The sequence below is a fragment of the Magnolia sinica genome, chromosome 16 (genome assembly GCF_029962835.1).
Source record: "Magnolia sinica isolate HGM2019 chromosome 16, MsV1, whole genome shotgun sequence".
In the NCBI taxonomy this organism is placed as follows: Eukaryota; Viridiplantae; Streptophyta; class Magnoliopsida; order Magnoliales; family Magnoliaceae; genus Magnolia; species Magnolia sinica.
The window spans coordinates 60685176-60708829 of record NC_080588.1 but is presented as its reverse complement, the minus strand read 5'-3'; the positions used below and the strand labels follow the sequence as shown (position 1 = coordinate 60708829).

Genomic DNA, 23654 nt, shown 5'->3' with positions numbered 1-23654 from the left:
CACCGATGCATTGAATGAACAAACCTCCACCCTATAGATTTATCATTGATCATTGCATCATTCCCCACCCTCTCACAACAGGCACGCCTCAACAAAACCAGAGAGAGAGAGAGAGAGAGAGAGAGAGTGTGTGTCAGCAAGTGGTCAGAAAGGCTTAAATAATAAGAAAAAGAGAAAATTAATGAAAATCATGTGATGCTCTATGTTTAGAGAGAGAGAGAGAGAGGTCAGCTGAGAGCTTGGATTTCCTGTGGCCACTCAGTTCTAGCTAATGGTGGATAGGATGCCATCAATACCCATGTCTTCAAATGTCCCACTCTTGATCAGGATCTTATCAGGTCTTTCTTTCTTTCTTTCTTTCTTTCTTCTTCTTCTTTGTTATTTTTGTATGTTTTATTTTATGGGTTTCTTTATTTTGGACATGATGGTGGAGTCTATATGCATTGCAGCCTGTCTTGATTTTATTTTTATTTTCTTTCATGGGTTTGTTTTGTTTTATTCTCTTAATGGGTATCCATCATTTAATTTTGGTTTTTTTATTAAATGGGTATGCATTGTTTTTGTTGTTTATATGATCTGTGATCTGGATTCTAAAGGTGTTTAATTGGAAGGCTAGATTTTGATTTCATGTGCGTGAGAATGATTTTGGAGTTTCTCTTATTGATCTGAGATCTGCATGGTGTTTCTGGAAAAATGATTTTTTTTTTTTTTTTTTGTTGGTTTTTGTTTTTTTCCTTTGATGTTGATGGTTTCTTCTTTGGATCCCTAACATGCACAAACACATACTAATGGACAATTACACACACACATACACACACACACACACACACACACACACAAGTATAATTCATTCTTTCATTTCTATTTTCTTTTCGGGTGGCTTGATTTCTCCACGAGGAAAATGGGCATTCTTTGATGCCAGTCAATCTGTGGAATGAGAGTTTTTGGCTTTAGAGTTTTGGGTTTCTGATTTTGTGAATTGAATGGAGTGTATTGTATCTCCATGGGAATTCCTTGAAACCCAATTCCAAACTTTGGTGATTTTTAAGAAAGGATGGGAATTCCTTCTCATTCAATTGCATTTGGGTCATTATTGATTCTACGTTGTGTGATATGGTAGGCCGATTTTGGTTTGTTGTGCTACCATTGGCAATCAGTTTCAGCTTAAATGTAGTGCGCATGTGGCAATCAGTTTCAGCTCAAATGTCATGCACATGTTCGTACAGAAATATACCGCGACGGGCTTATTCTTTTGTTTTACAAGCTCTTTGGAAGATGCTTGCACTGTGGTAAAACTGCAATTGGGTTTGCATTGCATTTGGGTGACCTGATAAATGCTGGAAAAGGCGGAATTCCTTCGTCTTTTGTGATATGAAACCGTTCTTCTGACTAGATGTGGGTCTTGGGTATTGTGTGAAGTGGAGGCAGAATACCATGGTGTTTATGCATTTCACCATATATTGCAAATATTGCAGTATTTGTCAGAAAAAAGCAACCCAACAATGTCTTCCCTGTGGTTAAAAATTGACAAGAGAAACTGCAGAAATACCTGGTTGTAGGGCTGTCAATGGATACCTGATGGACCCAACTTGATTTAATGGGTTCCAGTCCAATTTCTTGGACCATTTACAATTATGTTGGGTTCCAGTCCGCCATTTTGGACCTTGTTAAAAAACAGGTGTGGTCGGGTTGGTTTGCATCTGGGCATTAGTTGTAGGATCCTTCTAACTAGGTGGCACTGCCTCTCTAATCACGCTTCAGGTTCCTGCTCCCACTTCGTACCCTTTTACGCTTTTTTTAAAAACATTTTGAAACTGATTCTTCCTGCCCTTCCAAAAAAGAAAAAGAAAAAAAGAAAAGAAAAGAAAAAGAACTGATGCTTACTCGCTCCTGCATCTGAATTTGTTGCTGCTTCATGCAATTGTAGTCTGGGTTCACCATCCTGGACTGGATTAAAATTTGGTCTGGTCTAGTTAATTTTAATACTTATATTATATATCTCAAATATATACTAATTATTCTAGCAATGGAATGATGTTTGTCAATCCCTAACACCTTGCATGTGTCAATTTGGCATGCATGTGTGATCTTATCCATCCTTTTTTTTTTGGCACACACACACACCCCACATGGGCACTCGAACCCACGACCTCAGTGTTGAAACTCACTCTGTCTTACCACTGAGCCATGGGTTGGAACCCTGATCTAATCCATCCATTCAAGTGAACTGACCATGCGAATGCCCTGATTTGACACGGACCTAACCTGAACCTGACTTGAAACCAAGTTCCAAAGACCCGATGGTATCTAAAACCCAATCTGTTCTGAGTATGGTCCTAAAAAAGAGACCAGACCCAAGCATGACCTGGATCCAATTAGACTGGGTTGGGAACTCTAGGACCTGTCCTGAACCCAACCTGTTGACAGCCCTACCTCGTTGTTTCCGTAACTAAACAATGCCTTATATTATGATGAGAATAAAAATTTTCCTTAGTGGATCTGCATCCTAATTCCTAACACCATGTGGTAAATGCAAATTTTGCATTTTGAGACAACAGTCATGTTTTTTTTTTTTTCCTTCTATTTATTTAAAATGTAGGTTAATAGGGACATAACTTTGATGGGATTCGATTGTATCTATATAGGTTACATTTTCTTTACTGCAGCATTATCTTGGAGATAAAAAGAGGGAGAAAATGAGGATGAGGAACAAACCCAGGAAATCATCTGCTTTCCGTTGCAATGCAGGAAGCAGATGCTCATTGTCTGCTATAGTGTGGAGCTTGGTAGGGTGCATTCTCATGATTCATTTCTACTCCCTTGCGCGCCACCAGGACAAGGGAGAGACCCAAGTGCGCTTGAATCATTTTCCGCTGACCAGAGAACTTGAAGAGATTGAGGAGGAGAATTTCCAGCTCCAGCCTCGAGGCAAGCGGTCCCCACGTGCTGCAAAACGGAGAGGAGGGAGGAAACCCTCCCTGATCGATGAATTCCTTGATGATTCTTCTCAGATCAGATTGCTGTTCTTCCCCGATCATAGGACTGCTTTTGGCCCCACAAGGTCAGCAGGTAATGATAGCATGTATTTCTACCCGGGTAAGCAGTGGTTGGACACTGAGGGGAATCATATTCAAGCCCACGGAGGAGGGATTCTGTATGATGAGAGGACAGAGACGTACTACTGGTATGGAGAAAACAAGGACGGGCCCACTTACCACGCTCACAAAAAAGGAGCAGCACGGGTTGGGATTTACTTTTACCAAATTCAAATGCCATTTCCATTTCCAGAATTCTTTATATACTGTGATATATCATTGAGAGCTTTTGCTGAGACTGCATGTGGCTCTTCACAAGCTTGCCCATTGCCCAGACATGGTGGATCGGGTGTCTCACAGGGTAGACAATCTGGGCCAAGAATCAGGCCTGTCCATGTATCAGGCAGGCAGGTGCATATATTGAATATTTACTGTAGGCTATTTTTTCAACCGTCCATTGTTCCAGTACATGTGTTGCTCGCATGGTGACTTGACTTGGCCCATGTTTTTCCAGTCATCCACATGGTGGGGCATACCTGAGGTAAAAGGCGTCCGACACATATGCCAACTTGGCCATGTGGCCTTGCATAGAGGTGCATTTGGGCTCAGCAAAGCTCATCACTGTTTTCATAGCTGCTCTTGCAAAAAGTAAGAAGTTACATGCAATCATCTTATGCTGGACCATGTCTGGTTTTAGACTTATAGCTTGCATCTTAATGCCACCTGTGCCCTAATTCTGTCTCACTTATGTTTATTATTCTGATCATAGAACATACTCCTTTTTTTCATGGCCTTATGGAGGTTTTGATGGCTTTAGAATCTTTTTATTGCTTACTGATGTGGGGGCCAGTCAGTACTCAATATCCTTGAACGTATTTGGGTAGGAACTAGAAGTGAATAAAATTGGAGGAAGAGCCACTTTGAAGATCTTCAAAGTGCATTTCCATAAGATTGAGAAAGGGGCAATGCATGTCGGGAATCATGAAATGATTTGATTAATAACGTTATGGTTAGCTGGGCATGGTCATCATGTGCCTGTCTTAAACACGCATATGACAAGTAAAGCAGTCTCATATAGGAGGCCAATGGAATCAAGAACAACAACCTAAGAAAGAAACCAAGATTGAAATTATGAAAGGGAAAGAACCTATTTTTGTAGTTCCTATGATGCACTTGGAACTTGGCTGAAATGTATCAATTTAGATAGTCCTTTGGGGTCCACACGCTCCAAATGTGTGATCAAGTGCGCCCCACCATTGATCTCTTTCCTGGCATGCATTTGATTGCATTTTTTTTTTTTTTTTTGGGTTAGCTTGTTAGTACACACCCCACTGTCAGTACACACTCCATGGTTAGCCACCCCCACTAGGGAATCGATACCAAGACCTCAGTGTTGAAACGAGGTATCTTTCACTCAGTCTACCACTTCAGCCATGGATCAGGGTGTGATTGCATCAACAAGCTTGAATAGTGGGGCAAGTAATTCAAAATGGGCATCTGCAGTCCACTGCCTAAATGTAAGAATAAAGTGGCATACCACAAACATCTAACTACCAAAACACAAACTAGATAACCATCCTGCAGCATGCACCCTATTTGCCACATATTTATTAACAATACTCTCGAGTTTGCTGAATCGACGGGTGATAGTGTGGCAATGATGTCACAATGGTGATTGTTATTCATGTCCTTGGTGAATCTATTTTCTACCTGTTTGATTGTCCTCCAACTAATGTCATTTAAATCTGGTGAAGTAGACCTCATGTTGTCAGTATTATTTTCATCATGGTGAGGTTTGCCCTGAGTTTTCTCTCTATGAGGAAAGTTTATTTTTCAAAATCCGGAAACTGAGTATTACAAGTGTAGTGAACAATAGATGTCCCAAGAATCAAAAGCCTAAACATTCGCTGCTAAGAAAATTTAAAAGCTCCCTCGCTACTGAAATATTAAAATACAAAGCTCAAATTGTGAACCTAAATGGTTGAAAGTGCCACTAAGCATTGCTTCTAGAAACATTCTGTGCATAGAAAAGATGAATGCTTTTGTTCTCAATTTCATTCTCTTTCGGTTGAAATGTCTGGAACATTTTGTACAGATACATGACAGTGTCCTTATTTGGTTAGTTCAGTTCATTTTGGCTATAAAGATTCTCGAAGAAAAATTAGGAGAGAGATGTGTTTCTTTAGCACCTCGTTTGCATGGATATTGTAAGAACTTTTCAACACTTTGTAGTCCGTGTTGTTTCTGAGAAATCTTGGATTCTTTATCTTTAGCTCACCAAACAGTCTTCAAAATCGAAGCTCAACTAAAGGATTATGTTTCTTTTAATATTTTTTTGCAGAAACATGTAGTGATAAAGAGTAAAAATGAATGCTTGAAGATCATACAAGTGGAACTCAATTGCATTGCATGGCAAAGCGTTCTAGTTTAAAACTTTCTGTAGTTCATTGGGTATTTCCAGCAAAGGCAAAGGAACTATTTGGTGGTTGGTTGAGTGGTCCCTTTCACATTAGGGATGGATTTCTTTGGAGTAAACTACCATAATGTGAGGAGTTGGAAATAACAAAGTTCTGTACTTTTGGAGATCAAGTGTGATCAATGGAGATGATTAAGGAAATTATTATCCTCTCACTAATTTATAGAAAAAGTTTTGGGTGGTAAGCTTTCTAGATAGTAATGATAGTAGGAAGTTGGCGGTGAGAGGAGGTCCTCAAAAAGAAATAGAGAAATAGCATTGCTTAACTGGAAAAACCACCAATCAGAATAATGGAAGCTTGACGGGATCTCAATTGGTAATATGGGTCCCGACGATATAAGAGGTGTCTTTTGAGGCTAAATAGATGGGGGCGAAACTAGTTTGTTTTGGTCCTATTAGACTCAAGGATTCAAACAAGGATTTAGTCCAAATGCAGATCCAACATGTTCTCTGAATACATGAAGAAAATATTCAGAAGTTCTTACCTAGGAAAAGGCGATTTAATTTCACTTCTAGATGCATAATCTGAACAAATATGTGAAATTACAACTTTGGTTGGTGGATTAGCAACTGTTGATGCTGAGATTTAGTTAACCTTGCTATGTTGATGTTGAGATTTGGTTAACCTTGCTAGCTTGTAGTGTACTTGTAAAACCAGACAACAAAGGGGGCCCTGGTTGTAGTCGGGGGACCCTTTGATTCCTAGTTAAAATAAACACTTCGGGTCGAATTAGGGTTTTTGTGCATACTTTCTACCGTAGATAGGGTTCTTATTTATAGTCTCTTGATGCTCCTTATGTATATGGCAATGAGTCTGCCATTCAGTCGCGTATCACGCAAGGGATCTTTTTGGGGATATATGGCGCTATCCTCGGTGTGATTCTCGGTGAAGATCTCGGGGAAGTAATCCTCCTGTACATGGAGGAGATCTCCTGATGGTCAGTATCCGAGGAGGTCGTGGTTGACAATTGATGCCGACCTCTAAGTCGAGTTGGCTAAGGTCCCATAGATCGAGCTTAATTGTTGATCGTGGTCGGGGCATATCTTCAAGGTTGGGTTAGTACTTATAGTCGTTCATTGGTTGCGATAGCGAAATGTTGAATAAGCGACTGAGGCCATCGCTGATGGTTGGTGCTCGAGATGGTTGCGGAGGTCGTGCTCGGTAGTCGAGATCGAGCTCTTACTCGACCTCCTCTTCTGAGCTACCTGGATATACAAATTTAGTAGGGACCCGAGAGTGCAACCTACCCACCTCAGTCGTTGGGGCCTCCCACTCCCCTGACACGAAGAACCATTTGTTCTTCTAGCCCTTGTTGGAGTAAGGGTTGTCGGTGATGAGGGCTTGCCCTTTGTTCGCCCAAGCGGAGAAATAGTACCAACCCCGATGATTAGGGCTGGCCTTCGCTTTGTATAAGTAGAGGAACTCATCCGCAGACAGTTCGGCTTGCTCAAACTGATGCCACATGATGAAGGTCCTGAACAGGGTCCTCCAAGCGTTCGGGATTAGCTGGCCTGGAGCCAACCTCAAGCTGTAGGTGACCTCCAGTACAATAGGGTGCGGAGGGAGCCGAAGGCCACATTGGAGGGCCATAACGTATATAGCCACCTCGCCCTCGTGAGGCAGACCTGGAACTTCCCAAGTTTAGGACCTCGGAGTACCACAGACTCGGGGATATGGAACTTCGACCTAATCCGGATTAGGTTGGCATCCTGCAACCTTGACCCGAAGGGGCCGACGTCTAGAGACGGCCCCGCGGCAGACTGAGCTACCAACCTCACCGGGATAAACACTACCGTCTTCTCCTGGCCTTCCGGCACTGGAGATGATACCTCAGATGGGGCACCCAACTGGGAGTGTACACTTTTTGGGATGGACTCCCTGTGAAACACCCCAGATACAGATAACTTGTCGGAACCGTCTGACATTCCGACCAGAAAAAAGAGAAGGAAAAAGATGGTTGAAGAAGGAAAGACTGGCCGGAGAAATAGGAAATGAAAGGATTTCCGACTTATCGGAAATCGCCTAGTCCGGTAGCCAAAGAGAGTAACAGAGGCAAGTAAGAGCAAATGAAGTGAGTCTATGACATTTCTCCCCTTATTTATAGCCTCCTCGGCTACAACATTGATTGCTCGCATTCAATGCCGCAATCCGAAGAAGCGCTACAGCGCACGCCTCCATCCACGTGGCGATTAGGGGTTCGCAGACAGACCCGACTACCGAGGCCGAGATAGGTGTCATCTTGCCACTTGTTTAAAGATGAAAAAGCGCCACTCCACACATGCCTCCTCGTATGACTCATCGATATCATTGTTGGATCCTCCTCAATTCCTGCGCTCATTGCCTTTCCCTCTTTTGCCATATTGACATGTGGTCCCAACCTCCTATGTGTGAGGCCCTTGCACTCAGGTATCAATCCGAATCCGTTTACTTCCTGAGCTTATGAAAAGGGGGGCTACTGTTATGGATAAAATTGGATTGACCAAACAACCAGAATGAGATAGAAAACAGAAGGCGGGTACCTCGGAAGAGGAGGTCGGGTAAGAGCTTGGTTTCGACTACCAAGCATGACCTCCGCAACCAACTCGAGCACCAACCATTAACAATAACCTCAATCACTTATTTAACATTTCACTATCGCGATCAAGGAACGACTATAAGTATCGACCCAACCTTGAAGATATGTCCCGATCACGATCAACATTTAAGCTCGGTCTATAGGACCTCAACCAACTCGACTTAGAGGTCAACATCAGTTATTGACCACGACCTCCTCGGATACCGACCACCGGGAGGATTACCTCCACGAGATTTTCAGCGAGAATCATGCCGAGAATGGCGTCGTATATCTTTGGAAAGATCTCCTGCGTGATACGCGACTGAATGACAGACTCATTGCCATATACGTAAGGAGCATCAGGAGATTATAAATAAGAACCCTACATACGATAGAAGATATGCACAAAAACCCTAATTCGACTAGACCCAGAGTGCTTATTCTAACTAGGCATCGAAGGGTCCCCAGTTACAATTAGGGCCCCCTTTGCGGTCTAGCTTTGCAGGTACACTACGGGCTAGCAAGGTTAACCAAATCTCAGCATTAACAGCAACTATCATGTACTTGAAAACACGAGTATATGACAAATATTGTCCTCATTCTTCTCTATTACAAAATAGTGAGGTTGAAACCTTTACAAAAAGAAAAAAAGTAGGGTTGCAGTTTAATGTGCACTACAATGTACCTTTGATTCCCTCTTTAGCTTACACTGGAGTTTTAGGCACTACAATATACTAGTGGGCTCCACCATCAATGTGATCATAAATTTGGGCATCCTCATCTTCCTTGAAAGGAATGTGCCTGCCAACCAACTCACCTATCTTTGGATTCAAGATCCAATATATGAGTGAACGTCAAAAGAAATGATGCCACATTCCTCGCACCATCCTAGAACAGATTAAAAGGTTACCCATGGATTCCTTGTCCTTTGAACTCATGAAGCAAATATTCAAAAGCTTCTTGTCTTTTGTTGTGCAGTTAAGACCAACAAGATCTCAAGATTCTCAATTGACCTTTCGTCATGGGTGGGAGAGACACAAATGGTCGCTTGCGTAGAAACACACTCATGTTCTTTATTGATAAAGATATATCTTATTCTCTGAGAAGGGAAATCCACTTAGACATGGACTAGCATCTGGAAAGGACAATGTCTGCACTAAAGTTTCCCCAACTTTCAAGTCTTTTCTTTTCATGGTATTGGCTATGGAAGTTTTTTTTTTTTTTTTTTCAATTCCTTGGATTTATTGAAGGATATGTTGACCACTTTGTAATGAGGCATTTATGGTCACTTAGGAAATGACCCACCAAAGCATCACAACCAGATGCTTGTATTACTTGAGCAGAGATGTGTTGTCGCCATTTCAGCCTTGCGGTCCTTCTCATTATCATGTTATTTTCTTAGTTAATTGGAGTTCCTTGCATGCATGTGTATCAATTTGTTTGTTGATACGTCTTGTGTGCGTGTGCGTGTGTGTGTGGAGAGAGAGAGAGAGAGAGAGAGAGACCGTAAATGGCTTCTATTGCAAGCAAAGGGGTTGGACAGATGGGTTGGGTTCTACCGTGATCTTTTTTCGAAATCCGCTCTGACCACCAGGCGTGTGACGCAATTTTAAGTCTAGGGCTCGAAAACCAGCCTACAGGGCAACACTCACCCTCCAAATTATTTCCCTTGGTGTGGCCCACCAGAATTAGGAATGGGCTTGATTTTTCGGCCCCAGGCCTAAATTTTAGTGTGGCATCTAATAGTTCGAGTGACTTTCACAAAATCATCATGTTGGGCTTCTGTAAAAAAATCAACGGTGGACTCCTCTCTCCAACTATTTCCTTTGGTGTGACACACTTGAATCATATGTTAGCCTGATCTTTTTGCCCTGGGCCTAACTTGAGATGACACATGTAATTGTCAGAGTGGATTTCACGTACGCATAGAGCTGTACACGAGTCGAGCTGAGCCGAGTATCGCCCTACTCGTACTCGGCTCTTAACGCCCGAGTCCTGCTCGTACTTGGCTCTACTCGGCCAATGAGCATGGACTCCCTGCTCGTACTCTACTCGCCCGAGTACGAGTAGAAAATGAGTCGAGTCGAGTCTGAGTTTTCGAGGCGAGTTCGAGTACGAGCAGAAATAGAGTCGAGTCGAGTCCGAGTTTTCGAGGCGAGTTCGAGTCCGAGTCTGAATTTGAGCCCAATTCGAGCATGGTTTTCGAGCAACGAGTTCGAGCTTTGAGCCAAGTTCGAGTTATAAATTGAGATTCATTTGAATTTCAATTCGATTGTCAATTGGAATTTGAAGTTAAACGAAACAATAAAATATATAAAATGCACATAATTTATGATTAAAAAACTTCGATAATTACATTAACATATTTACATTACATTTTTCAAAATGACAATTTATAACTAATAACCTCCATAAGAGGAGTGCCTTCCTGTATTGTCATCTGATCCATCGGAACTGCTATCTATTTTTTCATATACAAATTGGTTCACTTCCTCTGAGTCAGAAGGCGAAGAGATATTTCCATCGTGCTCTTTTACACTTTGAACTAGATTTTTCAAACTTGCTTTATGTGAAGAATTGTATGTAGTACCCAATGCCTTATAAAATTCATCGAGACGGGTTAGGAATTTGAATTTGTTACTCTTTTTCTTCTTCTTGTTTGTCGTACTCGAGTAACTCGACCCTGCTTCAACATCGTGTTGTCTTTGACTCGAATATCGCTGAAGTCTAGAAACATCTTTCATACTGCGTTTTAAGGCGAGTTGGAATTGTTCTTCCTCCAAAGCTTTTAATCTGGCATCCTCCTCTGCATCTTTTGTGGATGTCATTCGTGTACTAGATCCAGAAGCAGAAGGTTTGGATGGAGTAGAAGATTTTCTATTCGAATCTAACAGTGCTTGAAAAAGAATTTGGACATCCTTAGGGGCATTGGGGCATGGTTTTGCATCACCACCTCGACATGACAAGTGTAAGCGAAAGCGATTAGTCTTGTTCACAAACTTTGCGCCACACAAACCATACTTAATCTTTGTTTTTCTAGACCTTGGTGGTGATTCAACCAGGGAAGCGTAGTCCCAAATGTTTGTCGATGGGTCAGATGATGACATATCTACACTTAATTTTTAATATAAAAAAATCTGAATATTGATAAATAATTTGAACTTGATATAGGAACCAAAGAAAGCAATATAGATGTATCAAAATTCAAAAATAAAAGCAAATGAACAGGCATATATAAATAAATATCAAAGATTCAAAGTCTTCCAAACCACATTACAAAAGGACCAACACTTTCATGTTTGCAGTTGCAGTGAAATAATATTACAGATCATTCAACTTTCAACCAAAAAGAATTGAAAAACCGAAAGTAGTTACTGATCTGCAGGTAGAGACTCGTCATGAATCTCAATATCCCCTTCATCATCATCATCATTCATATCTCCTCCCCATATTGGGCGCAACCAATCTTGCGTACAAATCAACGCTTCAACTGTATCTGGCGAAAGTGAGCTTCGATACTTGCTCACAACCTTGCTCCCTGTGCTGAATGCGGATTCTGATGCCACTGTTGAAATTGGTATTGATAATGTCCCGTGCTATCACAGATAATGTAGGGTATTTTGATTCACTAACCCTCATCTTCCACCATTCCAACACATCAAATTCGGATCGCACTACGATTGGCTCCTTGAGGTACATTTCTGGCTCTGATTCCTTAGTATCAACTCCCATTCGTGCTTGTACCAAGTATGATATGTATTCATTTAGCACATCCGGATTACCAGGTACAAAAATATCCGCATCTCTACTTTCTTCAACACCCGTTGCAGGTAAAGTATTAACATACGATTTGTACAAATCTTCAAGGGCTTGACGAACCTTAGATATTTCTGCTGCCGCTCTTTCAGTAGGATAAAGCTTTATGAAAATAAAGCTAACCAACCCCATATTAAAACGAGGATCAAGAACAACTGCCAAGGACATCAACAGATGACATTCGTCCCAGTATTTATCGAACTTCGTCTTCATACCAACTGTCATTTGGCGTATAAAATCTGGACCCGCACTGACATTTTTCTGTAGAGCATCCTTAATCTTCCAAAGAGACGGAAGAAACAGATTCACGGTTGAATACTGATTCCCAGAAAAAATCTTCGTGCACTCGTAGAAAACTTTGAGAAATGTGCGAACTTGTTGTGCTTTGGCCCAATCGTCTGTGCTCGACAACCAAGAATACGTTCTGTCACGCGCCGCATATTCAGGAAATGCAAGCTGTAATTCCATTGCCGTATCTAACATTTCATAGGTCGAGTTCCAACGTGTACAGACATCCAACTTCAATGCTTTTTTAGATGGCACATTCAAACGTTGGATGATGTCATTCCATACACTCAGTCTCGATGGCGACCCCCTTATATATTTCACACTTTCTCTTATGCTCTCTATAGTGTTGTCAATTTCTTTCGGCCCTTCTTGTACAATCAAATTTATAATATGGGTACAACATCTGACCAGGAATATTTTCCCTTCAAAAAATAAATTTCCTGTAGCCCTGAACTGGTTACGTAAGTATGAAACGACACTGTCAGTTACTGAAGCATTGTGTAAAGTTATTGCTGAAATTTTCTTTTCAATGCCCCAGCCTTCTAGACAACTGTACATGCAATCTAAAATAAGTAAACCAGTATGTGGAGGAGGAAGATTACGGAAGTTCAAAATTCTCTTGCATAGTTTCCAATCCTTTTCGACAAAGTGAGCAGTTAATGAAATGTATCATTTTCTTTGATTGGACGCTATCCATAAATCAGACGTCAAAGCTATTCTGGACACTGAAGCCAAAACTTCTTTCAATTTCATCTTCTCCTTTGCGTACATCTTCATGCACTCTCTTTGCACTGTGACGCGGGAGACATTCTCGGCCCGAGGGTTAAGGAATTGACAGAAAGCCCTAAACCCTTTACTTTCTATCATTTTGAAAGGTTTTTCTTCCAGAATCAATAATCTAGCATACCACTCATACAACTTTTCTTTGTCAAACTTATGAGTGGACACTACGCCTTGGGAGTCGTCCCCTTCTGACTTAGTAAATGACAGTAACTGTTGGCCAGGAGGAGGTAGTCTTGGTCTCTTAGGACACGTCTTCAAATGTCTAATTAGATGTGTCGTAGATTATCCTGGAATCTTGCTGAATAACCCTTTGCAGTGATTACACTTTATCTTCTGTACACCGTTAACTATCACATTTTCGAAATCATCCCACATTTCTGATCTCTTCTTCTTCCCTTTGCATGCAGATGACGTGTCTATGTCTTCCTCTACGATTAGAGGAGATGTGGCGGATGCACTCATTCCAGGGGTATTTGGGCTTTCATCTTGACTAGTCATCTATAAAATAAAGTTTTCGATATGTTATACGGCTATACCTAGAGGGCTAGACGCCTAGACCGCTAGACGGGTATACTTACTTAACTGTCTAAATCAGTCACTCATTCAAGGTTGGATAGATTGTAATGCCTTCATTTTTCATTTTAAATGCTACGCCGAAATTCCGGCAGCATTTCCCCTTATCTCTCCAGAATATATTAATCTTGTATTCAATTCTCATGTCAATCATCAACACAAAGTGTGAACATTTGACGACGGAAATAAATACATAAAATATATCCAGAAAGAAAAAGGAAAGACGAAACCAGAACAGGCATATGCATTTAAATTAAAAATAAATGAAGACATTACAATCTATCTAACCCTGAACTATCCAAAAAGGGACAATTTGAGAATTTTTATGCATCCAAGAACACACTAAATCTATGTCTGACAACATAGAAATCCTCAAATGGGCAACTGATTATCCTATAATACAAGTCTACTAACTAGAACAATACTAATAATTCATATCTATGCAAACAAAGGAGCATGCTGAAATTGACATTCATCATCTAGCTAACTAATAACAAAATGTCAAATGAAAAATCAAAGACATCTTAAAGTGGTAGCATTCAACACTAACAAAGTAACAAGTAAACTGTCATTTATAAAGTAAATTAAGAAACATGGAAAACATAGCTATTAGGGCATGTGACTTGAATAGTAGAGGACAATGATTAATATATTAATAATTTTTATATTAACATATTTCTATAGTAACATATTTCTATATTAACAATTTCTATATTAACGTATATTAACATATATTAACAATTTTAACATATTAACATATATTAACATATTAAGAATTTCAACATATTAACATATATAAACATATTAACAATTTCTATATTAATTGGCCCATCCGACATGTCAGAGGGGCCCACCAAGTTTCAAAAGGTGTTCATCCTCTCACATGTGTCTAGCGATTCCGATTACCACCCTCTCACGATCAATGTTTATACTAGTATGCATTGGGAAGTCATATGATGTTATGGCTGAGTGAAACACTTGATATTTCAACAATGGAAGTTCAATCCTCTATCATGCAGCCCACTTGGATTCTGGATTTGCATCATTTTTTTTGTTTGTCCTAACATGATCAATGGATGGAAAGTGTGGATTTCCCACAAACATCACACTGCCTCACCTAGCTTCTCAATTCATGTTAGAGGCTTTCCAAGCAATCAACCTGCTAGTGTGTTTTATTTTACCAGCACATTTTAAGGCGTTAGTCAAAAAATGAAGAATATCCAAATCTCCATTGACCACACCACAATAAGTAGATGAAGTGAAAATACAAATGTTAACCTAATCTAAATTCGTTTTGGGTTTCAAAAAGTTTTTAATTACCACTCTTCTCCTGCAGTGTCATCCACCAAAAATTTAAACTGTTCTAAATTGAGCTGGCAAAATAGATGGATGGTGTGGATAAATCACATGCATAAACATGATGCCTACAAAGCTTTTCCAGCATCGACTTCATAACCATCTGTCTGCGCCGACATTGGTACAGGGACAATACTTGGGATTTGGGATTATTATTATTATTATTATATTTTTTCTGGTTAGCCCATTAGTACACCCACTGTCAGTTCACACTTCATTGTTAGCCACCCCCTCTAGGGAATCCATAGGACCATAGTGAAATGAATATTTAGGGAAAACACAAATATCAGGTTAATCCCAAAACTATATTAAACAACTTCTATATTAACATATATTAAACAATTTCTAAAAATAAAAAATCAAACCCACACATCACCGAGTGAGCTGGGCAGGAACGACTGGCAGCTGCGTGCAGGGCAGGGCGATGACGGATGAGTGGCAGCCTGGCAGGGACGAGCTCCGTCACCGGACAGGGGCACCGGACAGGTCGCAGGGTCTAGCACCATCGGACGAGAGAGAGAGAGAGAGGGAGAGAGAGAGAAGAAGAGGGATGGCCGGACGGGCGCTGCGAAAGGGAGAGAGAGAGAGAGAGAGGGTTTTTTTTTTTTTTTTTCGAACGGCCGCTGGGAGGGAAGAAGGTTTTCGAACGGGCGCTGCTTGAAAATGACGGGTGACTGGGTGAGTAGGGTTTCTTTTTTGGGCGGGCTTATATATACGGGTACGAGTCGAGTACCGAGTCGAGCACATGAGTCGAGTACCTCTAGATTCGTAATCTAAACGAGTCTTAGAAACCCGCTCGTACTCGGCTCTAACTCAGACGAGTCGAGTATTCCGAGTCGAGTACCCGAGCTTAGCCTGCTCGTGTACAGCTCTACGTACGCATCATGGTGGACCATGTAAAAAATCAAGGGTTGGTGTTCCCCTCCTAACTCTTTCTCTTGGTATGGCCCACCTGAATTACGGATGGGGCTAGTTTTTTATCTATAGGCCTAAAATTGGGTGACACATGTTCTTTATTGGCAAAGATATATCTTGTTCTTCGAGAAAGGAAATCCACTTGGAAGTGGACTAGCATACGGAAAGGACAGTGTTTACACCAAAGTTTCACTAACTATCAAGTCTTTTCATGGTACTGACGATGGAAGTGTTTTTTTTTTTTTTTTTTGTTATTCCTTGGATTTATTGAAGGATACGTTGACCACTTGCTAATGAGGCATTTAGGTCAATTTGGAAATGACCCACCAAAGCATCACAGCTCGATGCTTCTTTTACTTGAGTAGAGATGTGTTGGAGCCATTTCAGCCTTGTGGTCCTTCTCATTATCATGCTATTTTCTTAGTTAATTGGAATTCCTTGCATGCATGAGTATCTATTTGTTTGCCTGTGACCCTATGGCTTAGTGACAGACTCACAAGAGTTTCAACATGAGATCATGCGTTCGAGCACCCTTTGTGGTGTGAGTGCGTGTTGGAAAAAAAAGAGAGTATCAGTTTGTTTTGCTGATACATCTTACACACACACACACACTGATATATATATATATATATATCGAGAGAGAGAGAGAGAGAGAGAGAGAGAGAGAGAGAGAGAGAGAGAGGGTTCTCATGGGAACTTCGTGAGAACTTTCGGCATGTGATGTGGGCATAAAATTCGGATAGTCCACTGGATGTGTCACCTCATGACACCAAGGGAAATTTTTTTGGCCTGATCCATAAATCTGGTGGACCATAGCAAAGTGGAAACCCCTTGGCCCTTTGATTTACCTCTCACTTTGTTACGGCTCACCAGTTTTTTGGATAAGGCCAAAAAGTTAGCCCTAGGGGTTTTATAAGGTGACTCATCTAGTGAACTGTCCGGATTTTATGCCCACAATGTGTCGAAAGTTCTCACGAAGTTCCAATGAGAACCGATTCTTGAGAGAGCATTGTTACACACACACACAAACACACACACACACACACACACCCCCCACTGTGATGTGTGTTGAACATCAACACCGTGCATTTGATGGGTCCCCTTTAAGTTGTGGGATATCCCAAAAATCAGTTGTATACGGAACTAAGGTGGGCCATACCATCTAAAACAATGTGAAGACATGCCTAAAACATATAAAATCACTTGGTGGGGCCCACATGAGTTTTGGATGCGGCTTAAACTTGGTTTGATCCCTCATCCAAGTGGGACACACACAATGGATGGGCTGGATTTGTGAACCACATCTCGGTGGGCCCAATAAATGATTATGAATGTTTAAATGGGAGGGTAACCCCTCTCAACTGTTGTATGTGGTGTGGCCCACCCAAGTCATGGATTGATTTGATTTTTAAGCTTGTGGCTCACCATGGAATGGTGCATCTGACTGATGGGGTAGATATTCGACACACATCTCGATGGGGCCCACACAACTTGACCTCATGGGAAGTTCCCATGAGGTGGACCTCATAGTATCGTTTCCCTACACACACACAGAGAGAGAGAGAGAGAGAGAGAGAGAGAGAGAGAGAGAGATGCTCACCAGTGCACCTTCTTAGGTGAGAACTCATGCACACCTTTCCACAATGTCATGGGCACAAAATCCGAATAGTCCACGTGATGCGGCACCCCATGAAACCCTCATGGTCTAAATTTTAGATTGGTCTAAAACTTTGGTGGACCATAACAAACAGAAATAGTAATCCTCCATTGATTTGCCTCTTCCTTTGCTATGGTCCAATAGAGTTTTGGATTAGGCTAAAATTTGGGCCTTGGAGATTTCATGGGGTGCCGCATCATGTAGACCGTTCGGATTGTATACCCATGACACGTGTGGAAAGGTATGCATGAGTTCTCACTTAAGAAGGTGCGCAGGTGAGCATCTCTCTCTCTCTCTCTCTCTCTCTACACACACACACACAAGATGATAATGCATAGGCATTTTCACACTGGGCTCTAGTGGGGTGGCTTATGGGATGTAGGGGCACACTTGGGGTGGGCGGCCCGTACAAGGCGGGTGGCTCGTGTGAAGCAGAACCCATGTGAAGTGGGGCCTACAAGGGGGGTTCGGCCGAGGTCCTAACTCATAAGATGTGGGGCTTGGGCTATGAGCTAAAGGGATTGATTCGCCATGCTCTATCGGTTTGAGTTTTTAGAGCAAATGGTTAATTGTCCTGTGTTAAAGTGGTATCAGAGCGGGATATCTTGTGTTCGAGACTCCTCACCAGAAGTGATTAATGCTTATGTTCGAGACTCCTCACCGGGTGTGATTAATGTAGGGTCATTTTCACACCAAGCTCGAGTGGGGTGACCTATGGGATGCAGGGGCACACCCGGGGTGGGCGACCCCTATGAGGCGGGTGGCTCGTGTGAAGCAGAACCCATGTGAAGTGGGGCCCACGAGGGGGGTCGACCGAGGTCCTAACCCTTGAGATGTAGGGCATTCGTTATGAGATAAATGGATTGATTCGCCATGCTTTATCAGTTCGAGCTTTTAGAGCAAATGGTTAATTGTCTTACATCAGATGATCACCTCATGAAACCCTCATGGCAAACTTTTCGGCCTGATCCAAAAATTTGGTGGGCCATAGCAAAGTGAGAGGCAAATCAACGGCCCCGAGGGTTTCCACTATGTTAGCCCAACCATTGTGTGTCCCTCTTGGATGTGACACCAATTTTTAGGCCATTCCAAAACCCTGAATGTGTTGGACATCCCACAACTTAGAGGGGACCTAGATGTCCATCACACATCATGGTGGGCCCACAGAGCTCGACCTCATAGTACCACACACACACACGCACGCACGCGCACACACATATATGTATGTACGTATGTATGTATGTATAGACATGCGCGCACGCGCGCGCACACACACACACACACACTTGTCTTCTAAACCTAGGCTTGTACACATGAGAAAAACATGACTTGATATATAAATTTCCTCTTTTGAATTAGTTTCATGTTATTTCCTGAATTAATATAGTAAGCTGATATTTACAACCCCCTGATCGATGTGCATTCACCAATTTTCTATTTTGGGAACTGAAATAGCACAGAATTGTGCTATTTTATACACGAGGTAATAGACAATGATTGGGCTGAAGTGTTGTGTAGAATCATTTGGATTTTGAGTTTGTACAAGTGGTCGCATGGTTCAGTTGTGCAAATGATTGACACAAAGATCCTCGTGGTTGTGGGTCATTGCCTGTATCTGCTGGGATTAGTCTTACTTCAAAAATGAGGTGGGGACACCCTGTGTCTTCAAAAAAAAAAAAAAAAAGATCCTTGCCATGGATGGGTCATGTGATTGTAAGATCCTATCTACAGTATTTGGCCTTTCTTGCAAACTGTTGCTGTATTTTCTTTCTTAACCTTCTATATGCTAACAACTTATTGGAAATTTGGGATTCTTTCAATCTGGGGGTTATTTTTGGTGCATAAGCCATTGCTGTGGAGCCCATACTATCAACCGTTTGGATCAATGAACCGTTGTCCCCACTTGCCCTCGTACAAACTGAAACCCTGAATGTACTGGACAACCTCTGGTCGGATCGTTGTATAGCACCTCTTCATACACACCTATTTTCAATCCTGGGGACCGAAGCATAGACCCATTTTCCATTTTTGGGAATTGAAATGCTTTATCCCATTGAAGCAGGGCAGGTGTAAAACTGTAAATTGCGGTTACCTCAGGATATCATGAATGCAAGGATGAAATTACAGGTTTCCTTACGAAGATTTTAGTTCATTAGCACTGGGATGAAATTACAGGTCATAGTTCCTTACAAAGATTTTAGTTCATTAGCTACAACTATTTTTGTCTAGCGGTATGAAAGGTTTGATACATTGGGGTGAAGGCTGCATCAATCCATTTTATATCTGATCAATGCTTTTGTAAAGAAAGTTCTTGGATACCATTTTTCAGAAGCACGCCTCTATTAAATTTTTAGGATCGCTCAGCTTATATCCTCAAAAGTTCTTAGATTGGACTAGTTCAAACCTTAGATCATTTCACTCTTTTCCTTCCAGGGCCAGCCCTGGCATAGTCCTGCCTTGTACAGCCAGGGCCAACGGATTTTTAGCCTGATTAGGTCCAAGGTCCGGGGTCAAGGGACTAGGGCCAACCCCAGTCCTGTCCTATCCCGGTCCATTGCTACCATGTGCTGTTCGCTTCGGTTGTTTAATGCAATTGTCCTTTAGTGGTCCCCTTTTTTTAATCATCGCGGCAATTTAGAAAACTCAAGACTGTTTATTTTTATTTTTATTTTTATTTTTTCGAAGTATGCTCGAGGCTGAAAATATAGTAAAAATATTTTAATTGGATTACCGCTATAAATGTCGTCACAATAAATATGTTCTTATTGTGTAAACCCCTTGTGTCCCAAGTAGGTATATTTCATCACTCCTAAAATCTCAGCTGCTGATCATATGGTAGTTGAAAGAGGCTAAAGTGAGCTATCTGCACAATAAACTCATCTCTTAGAAAATGAAGAGAAAAGAATGAGGGCTTAATAAAATAAAAATCTTTGGGGGACTCTTGTAACTCCAAGCTTCCCCTGATGGGCGTGTTGCATCGTTGTCCTCTAGCATGCATTGATTTTATAAGTGTTTTTTCCATTTGCCGAGTATGATTCGTTAGGGATTTTCCATGTCCACATCTTGGATTCTCTCCATCCAAAACATATCGACCCTTGGAAATTGGAAGCGTTTGGATGCTCTATGAATTCAATTGAATCACAATAATTAGTGTGATAGAGAGGAAATGGTGAGTCATCTCCGTCTGACTTGAAAAGTAACGTATAACTGTCGACATAAATACTAAGCCAACTGCAATTTGGTCATTTCTGCTTCATCTGAACTTATAGTTGCAATCTAATTCGATAGAGCATCCAAACGCGACCAATATCTGTACATTTTGACTGATGAATGCTGCTCTTCTTGCCCCAGGTTGACATTATTGGTGTTAGTTGCTATTCTTCCAAGGACCTGTGGACGTGGTTTCATGAGGGTATCGTGCTGTCAGGGGAGGAGACGAACGTCACCCACGACCTGTACAAGTCCAATGTGCTCGAGAGGCCTAAGGTGATCCACAACGACAGGACAAACCAATACGTAATGTGGATGCACATTGACGATGTTAACTACACAAAAGCCTCTGCAGGGGTAGCTGTCAGCGATTCACCCACGGGGCCGTTCAAGTATCTCTACAGCCAACGCCCGCATGGGTTCGACAGTAGGGACATGACTGTCTTCAAAGATGACGACGGCAAGGCCTACCTCATCTATTCTTCCGAGGACAATAGCGAACTCCACATTGGCCCACTCACGGACGATTATCTTGATGTTACTCATGTTATGAAGAGGATTTTGGTGGGGCAACATCGGGAGGCCCCTGCCATTTTCAAGCACCAAGGGACTTATTACATGATCACTTCAGGGTGCACGGGGTGGGCCCCAAATGAGGCATTGGCCCATGCGGCAGAGTCAATCATGGGGCCATGGGAGACGATGGGGAATCCTTGTATAGGGGGGAACAAGGTCTTCAGAGCAACGACATTCTTTTCACAGAGCACGTTCGTGGTGCCGCTGCCGGGGATTCCTGATTCTTTCATATTTATGGCAGATCGGTGGAACCCAGCGGAGCTGAGGGACTCAAGATATGTATGGTTGCCGTTGACCGTTGGCGGCGCAGCTGATGAGCCGCTGGAGTACAATTTTGGGTTCCCATTGTGGTCTAGAGTGTCCATTTACTGGCACAGAAAGTGGAGGCTACCAGATGGATGGAAAAGAGCCTAAAACCCGGAGTTTGGCCATTTTAAGGCCCATCTGATTGCTTAGAGCATTGAGCTTTGGCTAGCCTACATGCATCTCTACTCGCCGCCACACATGCACTGTACGTGTGGGAGATCTCTGAGCCATTCAAATGTGAGCTGGCCCCACAGTAGATTCGCCAGGTGGGTCACGCAGGTACGTAAATGATATGTAGTTTAAAAGTTGCAACTGGCCAATGAGTGCACATGGCCCATTGAGTAAGCGGACCGGCCTGATCCTTGGGCCAGCTCATCTACACAGTGGTCCACGCCTGTTTGTAAAGCTTGGCGGTTGGTCCCACACGCGCGGGGCGTGTGGCCACATGTAGAGGTGCCTGTGGGCGTATTATCAAACCTCATAGCATTCACTTCTGATGACAGTGTGTATGTGTATTATATGTGCAGTCTCTTTGGGTGGGTGTGTCTGCATTCTGCATTCTGATGTTGTAGTTTTGTAGTATCTCCATCTCCCTTGCCTTCATAACCCTTCATCTGAGGTGGTCTTGTTTACATATCCATAAAAAGAGGGGTGAAGATCATCCATGTCATTGGGAGGATTGTTTAACACTCTTTGGCCAGATGGAGGATTTTTGCGTTATGATAACTTGGAACAGTTGATTTAATGTCATCTTTACCTTTGGTGACTGGATTAGCAATTGAGTGACCTTATATTTGATTATCATGTGATTTGAATTTTGGGACCGTGATGTGATATGGTGTGGCAGGGAAGGTGTGTGAATCAGGAGCGTTCATCCAGTGGGTCCTACTGGGTGATCGACTGGACAATCATTTATTTTGGATTGTCAGTTTGAAGCCACTGAAAGAGTGATGAGGATTGTACCATGAGGGTAGTTTTTGAACTATGGGCCGTCCAAAGTAGTCCTTACTAGATGGGATGTCCTGATTTGCATGCCCCTTGCCACATGGACACAAGAGCTGCACACGAACCGAGTTAGCTCGGTTAGCTCGCTTGACTCGACTCAAAAAAGCTGATTTGACTCCGTTTGAAACTACGAGCTGAGTCCAGCTGATTTTTTGAGCTTGAAAAAACTTCGGGCCGAGTCGAGCTCGGGTGGGCCGAGTTTGAGCTTGCCCGAGCTCAACTCAACTTGGATTGAACCTCAACTCCAATCGACTTGGTGACTTGGTTATTTTGATATTAATGTTGCTCGCCAAGTGTTTGATGAAATGACTCAATGAAGTGCTGTTTCGTGTGCATACATTCTCCACGGGATTAGCTAGTAGTAAGGAAGGAACGGATATGAAACAAATCACTACAAAAAAAACAAACTTCATATTATAAACCTACCCTCAAATCATGATTTTGATGTTGCCTGCCCCATATGCTGCTATTACTATTTTGCATTATATTAAAATTTGAAGATGTGCTATATGTGTTTGAGAAAATGCCTCAGAGGCTTGAACTCAGCTAGAACTTGCCCGAGCTGCTGACCAAATCGAGTCGAGCTGGCTGGTTAAGTTCAAGGATTGAACCAAGTTCGAGCTGGGGGTTAGCAATTGGTTGAGCCAAGTCGTGCCAAGCTTGACTCGGTTCGACCTGTGATAGTGGAATTGTTAAAAATCAGTGGTTTTTGAAAAAATGAAAATTCAAAATTTTCAAATTTTCGAGAATTTCCCGCCGAAACGCTTTTTAAAAATTTTGAATTAAAAAGTGCGGTGTGTGTGCTTAGTCCCACATTGGAAATGTAAAGAAAAGTTGTGTGGTTTATATGAGATCTTGTGAAGAGTATTTTTACTTTGAGTTTTTGGATGAGGTGATACTTGGTATGCACTGGAACGCACGCACGCACGCGTGCGCGTGCTCGGGCGTGGGCGAGGTCATGGGCAGTGTGGCTGTAGTGGCACTAGATGACGCACTTTGTACTTGCGATCTTACGCGAACCGGTGTGATTGCGGTGCGATAGGTATTTGGACTTCACAATGGTAGTCAATCTACCGCTGCTTGCCCCAATCCAAGAACTGCAA

At 42.1% G+C, this 23654-nt stretch overlaps 1 protein-coding gene across 3 annotated transcripts; it reads left to right on the top strand.

Moving 5' to 3' along the window:
- Nucleotides 1–210: 210 nt before the first annotated feature.
- On the top strand, nucleotides 211–22320 carry LOC131229777 (uncharacterized). 3 transcript variants are annotated; one of them, XM_058225790.1, is made up of 3 exons: nucleotides 211–338; nucleotides 2749–3242; nucleotides 20806–22320. In XM_058225790.1, the coding sequence occupies exons 1-3, from the start codon at nucleotides 272–274 to the stop codon at nucleotides 21652–21654; spliced, it is 1410 nt and encodes a 469-aa protein (XP_058081773.1). In that variant the 5' UTR covers nucleotides 211–271; the 3' UTR covers nucleotides 21655–22320. The 3 variants fall into 3 exon arrangements, with proteins under 3 accessions (XP_058081773.1, XP_058081775.1, XP_058081774.1); XM_058225792.1 differs by having other exon boundaries at nucleotides 2667–3242; XM_058225791.1 differs by having other exon boundaries at nucleotides 2646–3242.
- The last annotated feature ends 1334 nt before the right edge of the window (nucleotides 22321–23654 follow it).

Coding starts and splice junctions, on each gene's coding strand:
- LOC131229777 (XM_058225790.1), top strand. CDS start 272: ATGGTGGATAGGATGCCATCAATACCCATGTCTTCAAATGTCCCACTC. Junction 339..2,748: donor CTTGATCAGGATCTTATCAG/GTCTTTCTTTCT, acceptor GTTGCAATGCAG/GAAGCAGATGCTCATTGTCT. Junction 3,243..20,805: donor ACAAAAAAGGAGCAGCACGG/GTTGGGATTTAC, acceptor TTCTTGCCCCAG/GTTGACATTATTGGTGTTAG.